General features: G+C 52.6%; 4 protein-coding genes across 4 annotated transcripts; 3 read left to right on the forward strand and 1 right to left on the reverse strand.

Moving 5' to 3' along the window:
• Positions 1 to 614: 614 nt before the first annotated feature.
• J4E82_001631 (uncharacterized protein) lies at positions 615 to 2644 on the reverse strand (the record flags this gene model as incomplete). Its single annotated transcript, XM_051727939.1, has 6 exons — positions 615 to 755; positions 805 to 867; positions 999 to 1299; positions 1469 to 1866; positions 1994 to 2281; positions 2534 to 2644. 6 exons carry the CDS (start codon positions 2642 to 2644, stop codon positions 615 to 617), a joined length of 1302 nt encoding a protein of 433 aa, XP_051592294.1.
• Positions 2645 to 3661: 1017 nt separating this feature from the next.
• On the forward strand, positions 3662 to 6331 carry J4E82_001632 (uncharacterized protein; the record flags this gene model as incomplete). The annotated part of the gene is made up of 2 exons (XM_051727940.1): positions 3662 to 4210; positions 4265 to 6331. The coding sequence occupies 2 exons, from the start codon at positions 3662 to 3664 to the stop codon at positions 6329 to 6331; spliced, it is 2616 nt and encodes an 871-aa protein (XP_051592295.1).
• A 421-nt stretch (positions 6332 to 6752) lies between these two features.
• FSF1 (putative alpha-isopropylmalate carrier) lies at positions 6753 to 8073 on the forward strand (the record flags this gene model as incomplete). The annotated part of the gene is made up of 5 exons (XM_051727941.1): positions 6753 to 6856; positions 6994 to 7127; positions 7185 to 7279; positions 7334 to 7865; positions 7925 to 8073. 5 exons carry the CDS (start codon positions 6753 to 6755, stop codon positions 8071 to 8073), a joined length of 1014 nt encoding a protein of 337 aa, XP_051592296.1.
• Positions 8074 to 8723: 650 nt separating this feature from the next.
• On the forward strand, positions 8724 to 11823 carry J4E82_001634 (uncharacterized protein; the record flags this gene model as incomplete). Its single annotated transcript, XM_051727942.1, has 2 exons — positions 8724 to 10753; positions 10803 to 11823. 2 exons carry the CDS (start codon positions 8724 to 8726, stop codon positions 11821 to 11823), a joined length of 3051 nt encoding a protein of 1016 aa, XP_051592297.1.
• Positions 11824 to 12581: the final 758 nt, after the last annotated feature.

A 12581-nucleotide genomic window follows, 5' to 3' on the forward strand; every position in this document is an offset into this window, starting at 1 on the left:
GCTTGAGAGTCATGGGCCGATGCAGGCGAAGTTGTGGTCGAGTACAATGCAGCCTCGGCATGTGTCTTCCGCATCGTAGACACACGTCTTGCCTCCACTGTGTTTTTAGAAGAGAAACATTTCACGTCTTCGCTGAGCGTTGTGCGCAACGTTGCACGAGCCTTGCGGACAGAACAAGCTCGTGCCGAACACCAACTTGATCGCTTCCTTCGACGTGACGCGCTCCGAAATTTCCTTATGCAGGTACACAAGCATCAGAAACTACGCTTTACTGTGCCAGTCGCCGCCTTAGGTTGCATGTCCAACGGTCACCGTGTTTCGCGCCGGCCCCGGGTATACTGCTTTTCATTTCGTTCAGGGTGCTGGTGTGGGGCATGGGGGATGTTTTAATGAAACCCGAAGGCTGGCCTTGCAGATCCCTTGTGCTTAACGCAACCTCTCTAAGGCTCTATTATAGCACCTTCGACGAATGATATTGTGTAGACCGTGCTATGTAACAACTGCCTTGCGCTGCTACGAGAGTTTGCGCATGATCTAGATTGTGGCTGATGGGTTGCGATTCACCTAGATTCCCCGATCGTCCATTTCATTCGCCTTTCTTGCTCCCCTCTCAATCACCACAAGTTCTTCGCGTCTTCTTTTTGGGCAGCCATATGATGGGTTGACTGACCTCCATTGGCCTCTTCATTTAGCATGCGGCTAATAATCGTGGCGAGTCGTTCGATGCCTTCAGCAAGCATGTCTTCCTCTTCCCACTAGCAGCATGTTAGTGACGGCTCGGAGGTCCAACATAGTAGTACATACCGCAAAACAAACTCTAATATCATTGCTGAAAGACGTGCCCTCACGTTCGGTGTCGCCGGGTACCTACATCTGTCAGCTGTGAGCACACGATAGCGGAGAAGTATACTCACCTCAAACATTTCGCCCTGTACAAGCGTCGTCCTTAGCCGTGCTCATCATCTGGTTTTGGAACGTAAATCGTGGTTTGTACTCACCTGTGCGACCACCAAATTCTCCTCTTCCTTTGCGCGTTGTGCTACCACAGCACCTTTCAGCGGAGAAGGCAACGTGAGCCAAATGAAATATCCACCAACAATCTCGCGATCGGTTTGGGGAATGCTGACGCCTAGTGGAATGAGGTGCTTGTTAATTCCTTCCACCATACGGCGGTACCGATTACCATATACTGGCTGGAGTCTGTCGTACACGTAGCGTTGGAGCTCTCCAGTCTCCAGTGTCTCGGCCACAAAGCAGGCTGTCAGCTGGCTGGGTGCTCCACCTGAACGGCTCGATCCTCTGGAACACGTTAGTTGTCACTGCCTATTTGAGCGAGACATGGCTGTGGAGTCGGCCGTCGACATCGATCTAGCCGTCATGGTACCGATCTCGGGTACCTCAGATCTAGCACGAGCGATGGCGCGCAGCAAGAGTGAGAATCGAAGAGCTTGTCAGAGGGCATGCTTACGTTTGCGATACCCCGTATGCCATCTTAGGCGTTCCTTCGCACCAGCCTGTCCGTAACCCGGGGCCAAAGATCTTGGAAAATGATCCATTCGAAACTGCATTGCCGAACCCATCAGCGCCATGTCTTTCGGCGCCGCCGTCCAGATACCGGTCGATATCGACGATACGGGGCAAACCAGCTTTCTCGATTGAAAGTGTACTTGGGCTGAGACTTGATGGCCATTGCAGAAAGTCATATACATCGTCTGTAATGATAAGAGCGTCATACTCTCGCGCCAGACGTACCAACTCCTCTCTTCTCCTTAGGCTCATGGTCTTGGAACTAGGATTGGAAAACCCCGGCACCGCATAGATGACATGTTTGTAAATTTTGTTCGAAGGCCTCGGAGGTTTAAATTGCTGGTCATGCTGTCAGTAAGGCTATGCACAAATAAACGCATTGTTGAGGGAGCATAATCCTGAGGCAAGGTTACAACAAACTCCAACTCCGGCATAAATCTTCGACGTCATTTCAGCAACGACTCACCGGCTCATTGTTGTTTTCGGATTTTGCTCTCTCTTCACTCTGCCTAATCTGACTTCTCAGATACGACATGTCAATACCCTCTTCGTCCTCGGGCACGGCCCGGAGTTTTTTGTGGAACCCAGCATCCTCGAATATACGGAACGCAAGCATATATGCCGGAGCCACTATCCAAACATTCCTTGTATATACAGGGTCTGTGAAGTCTTGGAGTAGGCAGGCCAGGTTCTGAGAAGCCCCGCCGGAAATGCATACGCGCTCTTCAGATACTGGGTCCGCAGGCTTGTAGAACTTTGTGAGCCATTGCGCAATGTTGCTGCGTAGCCTGGGATCACCTGAATCGGGTCCATAGCACATGGCAGGATACGCCATAGGCTTCTTCTGGAGTACATTATGGGCAGCTTTGTCGAGCAATTGCGTAGGCAATAAAGACACGTTTGGCCATCTGTTGCTTGTCAGCGATCACTCGGGGCTGCGATGCGTCTTATTGGGCCGCGTAATGTCCCAAAAGGGTATGCGAGTTTGCATGAAAAGCAGGAGCACGTGCCCTCTTAGAAGATTGATCAGCTTCTTAGAGCTAGTCTTTGAGCCGACGACGTCCGGTAGGGCGAACGTCTTAAGTATTTGGTCCGCGATAGTTTCTCCGCCGCCCATATTGAATTCTGTATCGAGTGCTGATGAAGCCGTGTTCAGCATTGAGGATAACGCGGCTTCGGAACACGGCTACGTAACCGAAGTGGCTGGTGCGCAAGTATGGACCAGAGTGGACTCAGGCAAGCAATATCGTGGTGGTCGTGAGATTATATCAGATGCGAAGTTCGGAGATGAGCGTCGGCAGCATCTGGATGGAATTTGAAGTACGCATGCGATATGTCATTCCCACGCCTACTCACACGTAAGGCGCGGCTCGTTGCACGTGTGTTTGACAGCCACGAGGCCTCGGGTGCACGCTATCGATTAGGGATGGTACGTCATCCCTTCGCTTAAGATTGAAGCCGCCGCGCCTTTCAATAGTCAACACCGATGTTGCAAATAGTCACAAAAAACACGACATGTCAGCTGCGGCTCTATAGACACATACACACCGTTCAAAGTGTCACACGAATCTGTATTGATGGCTGCATGCTTGAAGGCTGGGAAGGACTCGAAACAACTAATAGTTGACACGACGCGGCTGAGCATGGGTCCGATTCGGTGGATGAGGTGGGCCTTGCCCGCAGTACGAGGCGCAGGTGCTCGCAGGTGTGAGCCAACACTGGCAAAGGGTCCTTTTGTACATCCAAGAGGCCGCTGAGTGGCCGGTCGGGCGTACCCAGCTGGAAATACAGCCTCCAGACTGAAGGGAAAAACCAATCACAGCTGACACTGATCGACCCACGTTGTGGCCACCCAACCTTTGACGTTACTCGTGCACTAGCATGGTTGCGACACTGCCGGATCTGCAACAGCTCAAATATAGATCACTTAGTTCTTTCACTAAGCTTTTCTGTTTCCCTTTGACTATATACTACCTTGACCGGCCCGGGGCCCTGCATGTGTGGTGCTCGTGTTTGCTATCCGCTGTGTTTTGTCGACCCTATGTTAATGAGCGCATAGTGTTTTCTTGCGCTTTACGATACCCCAACTCTCGCTCCTCTTGAGCCGCGTAGACCAAGAGTAGACCGTTTCGCCATGTTGGGAGACAAGAAGAAGTCGAGCCGTCGGCTGTCGAGTTTGTTCGGATCGTCTGGGTCGTCGGAACCGTCATCAGGGTCTACGAATACGAAGTTGAGCCCAACACCTGCTTCGTCAGAGTCCAGCAGCCGCCTGACCAAAGTGCGCAACCGCCTCTCCTCGGCGTCACACCTCACGCCCGAATACCCTCCACCAGCTGCACCCGCATCTCCACGTCAAGTGTCTCTTTCCAATCCCACCATCCAGCCAGTCGACCCTGCCGATCTTGAGCCGCTGGAGCCGCCGCCGCCGCTCGAGGTCCCTTCGCGCGCATCCTCCCCCGCTAGCAGCCGACCAGGAACGCCGAGCTTAGAACCAAGTTCTGAAGGCAAACTCAAGAAACTGCGCAGGAAGAGCGGTCTTTTTGGAGGCCCGCCAGGTGGCATTGAGGGGCTCAATGGCTCGCACAGCAGAACATCGTCCGGCAATGCCAGCCCGCTTGCGTGGATAGTCGGACACAAGGGCAAGGTCCCATACAACCTGACCTTCTTGTTGAACGGCGAAAAGGTAGTCCTCTTTGATCTTGACAATATGGTGCCGAGTGTGCTGACGAGATGAAAGGTACCTGAACTATGGGACGATGCAGGTGACACGTTTGTCTACCTCTTTCCCCGCACATCTGACAAGGGCCCTTCCTTCCGTATCGACTCCTCCGTATACGCAGCATCACAGCTGCTCACCCGCCTCGTACACGGCAGCCTCTACAGCGATGGGAACGTGCCCCCGCTAGATCTGGCAGAAAGAACGTCGCGACGCGTGTCTCGCGAACCCTTTGGCGAACAATCACGGACCGCATCCCCCGACCAAAGCCAGATAGGAAGCTCGGATGAGTCGATATCCAAGGGGTCCAGAGCGCTAAGCGACGCCCTCGATGATGAGTACACGGAAAAGCATCTATACATGCCGATCTCGCTGAGCTCAGACTCAAACATCACGCCTCACGAGCCGCGACTAAACGCAAGCGACACGGACACATTGGTCACCTACCGCAACTTTTTCGCCTTTCTCATTGGCCAGTCGCTGGTCGCTACGGAGCGTCATTCAGACATCTTCGACATATTCCTGCGGATAGGAGACATTTTGTCACACTATGCCTTCTCCAATGTTGATGGATCTACCTTTGGCGAAGTTGCTGCTTCCAGCTTCGACTGCTATGTCGATGAATTGACTCTGGCAGACGTCCGTCACAGCCGCGAGAAGACGATAGAAGCCATTGTATTAGGAGAAAAATTGCGGTCCATGTCGCTATACACGGAAGGCTTTGTCCACGCTGCTGGAAAGTACGACAGCATCAAAGAGCTGGACTCGCCCAAATTTGCCATGATTAGCCCCAAGAGTGCTACGCGACTAGCCCGTGCTGCTATGGATCTGGATAATCGCGAAGCCACCATCAATGGAAAGCTCAAGGACTTTGAGTTCCCGCACATTTTCTCTGGTATTATGAACAGCGCCATGGCAAGCGAAGGCAAGGTCATTAGCTTCAAAAAATGGAGGGCTGCCTTCATGACGATCAAATCTTTTGTTATGGACTACTACCGGCACAAGTACGGTTCATGGCTGCCAAAGGCCAAGTCGAAGAAGAACAACTTAACCACAAGTGGCCTTAACCGATTGGTCCTATTGGAAATTTACCACGACATGTCCAACTTGTATGACCTCCTTGTGGACAGGAAGAACTTGACAAATCGCACTGCGGACGGCTTTATCGCAGAAGACGAGGGAACCGATATCGAATCGATTGTCGCACGTGCGCTGAGAAAGGTTTTGAGCGAATACGACCGTAGCACGCCGCCAGTCGCGCCACCAATTCCTTTTGACCTGCCACTATATCCCATTTCGCAAAACGCAAAGACAGGCGACGCGAAGAAGGATGCGAAAGCTCGTGGGAAAAAGCTACACAAAGACGAAGTAGCAAAACTGCTAAAGCAATCGCATAATGCAGACGCCGAACAGCAGACACCGTTCTTGGAGGCTTTCCGCCAGTTTGAGTTCAAGCAAGCCACGGGCTCGAATATGGACGACATGTGGGATATGCGATCGGGACAGTGGCTATTCCTGTACGCCGTCATCCAGTCATTACCCATGTTGATCGTTGATGCACCCGGCGTCCGGTTTACCGAGGGCGTGGAATACTTCCTGTGCGAGGTACCTCGAAGCGGTGTACCGTGGGCTCGGGAGGACACAACACGATCTCGAACATGGTTTGGTGTAGCAGGAGGAGCACAGGTCGTCAGCTTACCAACGGATGTTGTCGAACACGGAGTTGAAGGCACCTTCCGACGATCTCACTGTTGGAAGAAGGCACAAGAATGGGCAGCGAACGATACGCTTCTCAACGCCGCGATGCAGGAGCTGAATGCAGAAGCTTCGCCATTACCCCCACCACCTGGCCTCCTGGACCCTTCAAACGCTGCCCGTGGACGATCTCAGAGCCCCGACCGGCGGCGCGAGAGTGTCATGAACCTCGGGTTGGAAGCGTTGCCTTTGCCTCCTGGTGTAGCCCCGCCAATGCCCATGGGCTCGCCCTCGCTGAGACCCGCGTCGAATCACGATCCCAACAAGACATTTGACGACATACTTGGAACGACGCCTGACAATGGCAAATCGAAGAAGAAGTCGAAGAAATGAGCCATAGAGGATGGACGACGGGATACGGAATTGATTTTGTTGCATAAAAGCGCTTGTTTTCACAATGTTCATACCGCGTTAATGTTTGGTATATGCTGGAGACAGCCATTGGCGGGGCTTTCCAGTCATCTTAGAGCGTTATTTGCATGCACGCGCACAGTATTCATTTATTTTTGATAGCATGAGATGCACCAGCTTTGTAGTAAGGCTGAGGTTGGAAGCTTGATAGAAGTTAGAAAGGCAGATATATTATTAAACTTGTCGCTACCGCGCTTGTCGTTAGTTCCCGCTCCGCATTATCGCCGATATCGTTGTTTGCATTTACCCACACTAGGACTCATCCACAACTCGTTGCGACTCTGCGGGCTGTTGAGGCTTTATTTGCTTCGACCGCGGTTTTCGCATCCTGCTCTTCGTCAAGATGACGTCCTCGTTACCTGGAAACCGCGACTTGCCCGTCTCGCAGTACGATCTGGGCACATACTGGGGTCGCGTGCAGCACTCAGCAAATATATCGGATCCGAGGTGAGACACTGCGCGCTGGATATGATGTTTCCTTGCGGATGCTGGGTGTGTGGTGAGTACCACGACTCATGGCTTTTCAATTACTTCTCTCCGTCTCAATTGTCAGTCCAGATCACAACTGACAAACGCGCGAACAGAACCCTCCTCACCTCGTCAGCCAGCCTCGAAAATGCAAAGAAGCTCGTCACCGCGTACAAGACGGGCAAGATCCCAGATATGACACCGGAGCTGTGGAACGCAAAGAAGATCATCGACTCTACCATACATCCAGGTACTACAACCAGCGCAATGGCACGATGAAGGGCAAGGACGCTGACAAAAGTGCAAGACACGGGACAGCCAGTCTTTCTGCCTTTCCGCATGTCGAGCTTTGTTCTGACCAACCTGGTCGTCACGGCTGGGATGCTCACACCAGGTCTTGGGGTACGTAGGAGAAGCTCTATGCTAAGACGGGACGACAATACTGATCGTGTACAGACGGCGGGAACACTAGGATGGCAAGTCACCAACCAGTCGGTCAACGTCGGAATCAACTTCTCCAACGCGAATAAGTCGGTCCCGCTCTCTACCTCAACCATCGTCCAGTCATACCTCACGGCCGTCAGCGCATCCTGCGGTGTCGCACTGGGTCTCAACGCGCTGGTGCCCCGCCTTAAGAGCCTCTCGCCCAATGCAAAAGTCATCGCGGGTCGGTTAGTGCCTTTCGCGGCTGTCGCAACAGCGGGTGCGCTCAATGTGTTCTTGATGCGCGGCGAGGAGATCAGGCAGGGCATCGACGTGTACCCCGCGCTATCAGAAGCTGAGCGACAGCGAGTAGATACAGGCGATCTCGAGATCAAGCCATTGGGCAAGAGCAAGAAAGCGGCCACACTGGCAGTGGGAGAAACAGCGCTGAGTCGTGTGCTCAATGCAACGCCGATCATGGTGCTGCCTCCTCTGATTCTTGTTAGGCTGCAGAAGACCGAGTGGCTTAAGCAGAGGCCTAGGATGGTGACTCCTGTTAACCTGGGTGAGTCAATGTGCAAGTATCTGTGAGATGGTGGTAGGGCTGGCTAACACACGTATCAGGACTTATTTTCACGACGTCCATCTTCGCACTACCGCTTGCGCTCGCTGCGTTCCCACAACGTCAAGCTATTAGTGCGAAGACGCTTGAGCCCGAGTTTCATGAGCGCGGTGGCAAGGATGGAATGGTGGAGTTTAACCGTGGGATATGATGGACCGGTATTATAGGTAACATTGACGGTGCTAGTGTATAGGGACAGCGGCAACTGGGATATAGTGTGAGCCTCAAAAGACACATGCATGATTCTGCAGAGCATGAAGCGTGGCTGCAAGTTGCAAGTAGAGGACATGGTCGCGCTGCTGCATTGCGGCGAAGACGGGTGTCCTGACGATGTGATTGGCTAGAGCACCCAAAGGATCTCGAAAGTCGTGCATAGTACTCGACAAAAGAACTACATAAGACCAAATGTCCTCATTCCAAAAGCAGCTCTAGGCAGCAGTGAATTAAGCTTTAGATAAAACAGCAATCTTAACTCGTGACGTGCGTTGGTCGATATAACGTCAAACTGGCCTTTTGACAAAGACCAGGTGTCAAATAAGTTCGGAACAGGGTAGCTCGACCCCAAGTACATTTACTACGAAACCGCCCGCCGATTACACGACAAGAAGAAACACGGTTTCGACCGACACTTCATTCACACCGCTTTTTCTTGGGATAGATTCCCAATCCTTCTCTTTTCTTCTATCGAGGCTTGCTACTCGAATACATACCCTGCTCCTTCCCCGCGACGCACATCCCACTACAACCCTCCCGCGCCTGCACGTTAACGACACATTGCACTCTCCCACACCACCACACATCATGGCGCCACCCGGACGCCGGAGAGGTAACCTCTCGCCCGGAACAATCCTCCTCGGTCTCTTTTTCCTCTTCTCGTCCACCGCATCCGCCGCCTCAGCAGTGCTGGGTGTCGATCTGGGCACCGAATACATCAAAGCCGCACTAGTAAAGCCTGGCATTCCCCTCGAAATCGTCCTCACCAAAGACTCGAAACGGAAAGAAACATCGGCCGTTGCCTTCAAGCCATCGAAAGGCGGTGCGCTTCCCGCTGGCTCCTTCCCCGAACGCTTCTACGGCGGCGACGCGATTGCGTTGCAAGGACGATTCCCAGGCGATGTATACCCTAACCTGAAACACCTTCTTGGTGTATCGAGTGAGAGCGACATTGTGGGCACGTACAAGGAGAGATACCCCGCGTTGGAGGTTACAGGCACAGAGGGTCGCAAGACGGTCAGCTTCCAGAGCGGCGTTTTCTCAGAGGATAAATCATACACAGTCGAGGAACTATTGGCGATGGAGTTAAAGAACGTCAGAGAGAACGCAAAGGCGCTCGCAGGCAAGGGATACGATATCCAGGACGTTGTCTTTACCGTCCCGGCCTTTTACACGGTAGATGAGAGGCGTGCACTTGAGATTGCCGCAAGATTGGCTGGTCTCAAAGTGCTTAGCGTCGTGTCGGATGGTCTGGCTGTTGGTCTCAACTACGCTACAGGCAGGACATTCCCTGATGTCACAAAGGATGGCAAGCCGGAGATCAACCTGGTCTTCGATATGGGTGCTGGATCTTTGTCTGCTACTATTCTCAAGTTCCAAGGCAGGACTGTCAAGGACGTTGGAAGGCGCAACAAGACTGTCCAGGAGGTTCAGGTTATGGGCACTGGATGGGACAGGACTCTTGGAGGTGATGCGCTCAATTCGCTCATTGTCGACGATATGGTGGCTACTTTCGTTGAGCTGCCTGCTGCCAAGAGCGCTTCTTTCACCGCCGACAAGGTCAAGACCCATGGACGTACCGCTGCGAAGCTCTTCAAGGAGGCTGAGAGGGTTCGTCAGATGCTCAGCGCCAACAAGGAGACCACATCCTTTTTCGAGAGCTTCTACGAGGATGTTGACTTCCGATACAAACTCCCTCGCGCTAGGTTCGAGGAGCTTGCCGCTACCTATGCCCAACGCATCGATGGACCCATCAACAAGGCTCTAGAAGCTGCTGGACTCACATTCGCTGACATCGACTCCGTTATCGTTCACGGTGGCGCAAGCCGTACACCTTTCGTCCAGGCTCGTCTCGAGGCTGTCGCAGGCAAGAGTAAGATCAGGGCGAATGTCAACGCCGACGAGGCCGCCGTATTCGGTGCTGCTTTCAAGGCCGCTGGTCTCAGCCCGTCTTTCCGCGTCAAGGAGATTCGTGACTCGGATACCCAGGGCTACAACCACGGTTACCAGTACATGTTTAACATGAAGGACCGCGACCAGAAGATCTTCACCCCCAGCACCAAGCTTGGAGCGACCAAGGATCTGCCATTCCAGATGATGGGCGAGTTTGAGTTCACCATGTACCAGGCCATCCCTGGTGCTAACGGCGAGGTGTCAAAGGAGCCCACTCTTCACTTCCAGAGCGGCAACCTGACTCAGGTTGTTACAAACATGATCAACGACGACAAGTGCGACCGTGATTCCTTTAACAACTACGTACAAGTCAGGCTTAGCCCTGTTACCGGTACTCCTGAAGTCTTGTCCGCGTGGGTTACCTGCGAGACTGAGAGCGAGGAGGTCAAGGGCGGGATTGTTGATGGCGTCAAGAACCTGTTTGGAATGGGTGGCAAGAAGGACCAGGAGCCGTTAAAGGAGAGTGAGAGCTCGTCTTCTTCGTCCGCTTCCAAGTCGTCTTCGAAATCTTCTTCGTCTTCGTCTTCGGCGGGTACCGAGAGCACTGATGCTGCGAAGGCTGGCGAGAAGAAGATTAAGACCATTCGATCGGCAATTACATACGATGTTGAGCAGCTAGGATACAAGAAGTTCCCTCGTAAGGAGCTGAAGAGGATGCAAGACAGGTGAGTCCGTGGACGGTGCTCGACTTCTTCACATGCTAATTTTGAATAGGCTCGCTGCTTTCGATTCGTCAGACAAGTCTCGCCGCGTTCGCGAAGAGGTCTTGAACTCGCTTGAAGCCTTCACTTACCGTGCCCGTGATTACATTGAGGATGAGTCGTTCATCGGTGCTTCCACATCTGCTGTCCGCTCGACACTCGAGACGACGCTCGAAGCCGCTTCAGAGTGGATGTACTCTGGCGGAGCAGATGCAGATGAGAAGACTCTCAGAAGCAAGTTAAAGGAGCTTGAGGACATTGTCAACCCCGTTCTCAAGCGCAAAGACGAAGCTTCCAAGCGTCCTGACGCCATCAAAGAACTCAAGGATACCATCGCTCACATCAAGGAAGTCGAGCAGCTAGTGGATGGCCAGATCAAGACGCAATCAGCCGAGAGCTCCAAGAGCAGTGAAGCAGTATCTAAGGCTTCTGCTGACGCTGCCGCCTCGCCATCTACCGACCCTATGGACGAGCTTGACGACGAAGCAGATGCACCCGCCGCACCTGAAATCACTGAAGTTCCTACTGTTTACACGGAAGACGACCTAAAGACTGTCCAGGACTACGCCTCAAAAGCACAAGCATGGCTTGACGAGAATGAGGCTAAGCAGAGCAAACTCACACCCACCGACGATCCGGCCTTTACCGTCAAGGACATTCTTGCTGAGAAGAAGAAGCTAGATGACGTCGTCATGGACATGATGATGAAGAAAATGAAGCACTTCAAGCCTCCGACGCAATCTTCCAAGTCGAAGACTACGAAGGCCAAGGCGACAAAGTCCAAGGCCAAGAAATCGGCCACCAAGACTAAGAAGGCAACCAAGGAAACCGAGAAGCCTGCTGCGGCAGAACATCCTCACCCGGACTCTCAACAGCAGGTCGAGGACATGGAGAATGGAGACATCAAACATCAGGCGCATGGGGGTGAAGCGCCCAGTCAGCAGGAGATTGAGGAAGCATTGAGGAAGGCGGGCATCTACGCTGAGAATGCGGAGAAGAAGGAGGGGAGAGAGGGTGGACCGGATGAGTTGTAGACGAGAAGCAGACCAATGATGAGGAAAGTCTAGCGTTAGATCGAGGTTGTTAGATTCACTTGGATGACAATGTAAATGATGCAAACGTATTCAGTGCTAGAGGTTCACCTTCTTTTTCTGATTGATCTTCAGTCTGCTTGTCATAGTACTCTACGAGCTGAGCACTTGCAAACATCTGTTATGCAAGTCAAATCGACTCGTGATGCATATGGAGCTGGCATCGAGCCTAGTCTTCTCCCGCATATGTCTAGTCCAGAAGAAAACATATGATGCTGCAATTTGTTTCAAGATTCACCGAACAAGGGCTTCACGATGGATCTCATCATGTAAGGTGCGGAGTATGCCTTGTACGGAGGTGTGAGCCGATGCAGGGTGTGCTGGCTACTGTGGTGGTGGAATATTCACGTCTTTGTTCGTGTGCGTGTGATGAATGAGTCGAACGAGAGGGGTAGTGCCCCACAGAGCGATACGTGGACAAGAAGCGTCTGGCGAAACTTGGACAAAATTGCTGTGCATCGTGAGGTTTGTTGTAGACCATGGTACGCTAAGTTTGACTTTGGAGCTACATTTGTTTTCTACTTGGTGGATGAAGTAGTCGGTTCAATAGCTCGAGGTTTGACTGCTGCTCACTTTCGCTTGTCGCTATGCGCGCCTGCGATGGTTTCTCGTCTGGTGGGGGTTTGGTTATCTTTGAGTAGTCATGTTACATGTTGCAGAATGAGGCTGCACTTGCATGAAGAAGGACCCAGATCCTATCA

This window comes from Alternaria postmessia, assembly GCF_024291825.1.
Source record: "Alternaria postmessia strain BMP 2775 chromosome Unknown scaffold_6, whole genome shotgun sequence".
Lineage (NCBI taxonomy): Eukaryota > Fungi > Ascomycota > Dothideomycetes > Pleosporales > Pleosporaceae > Alternaria > Alternaria postmessia.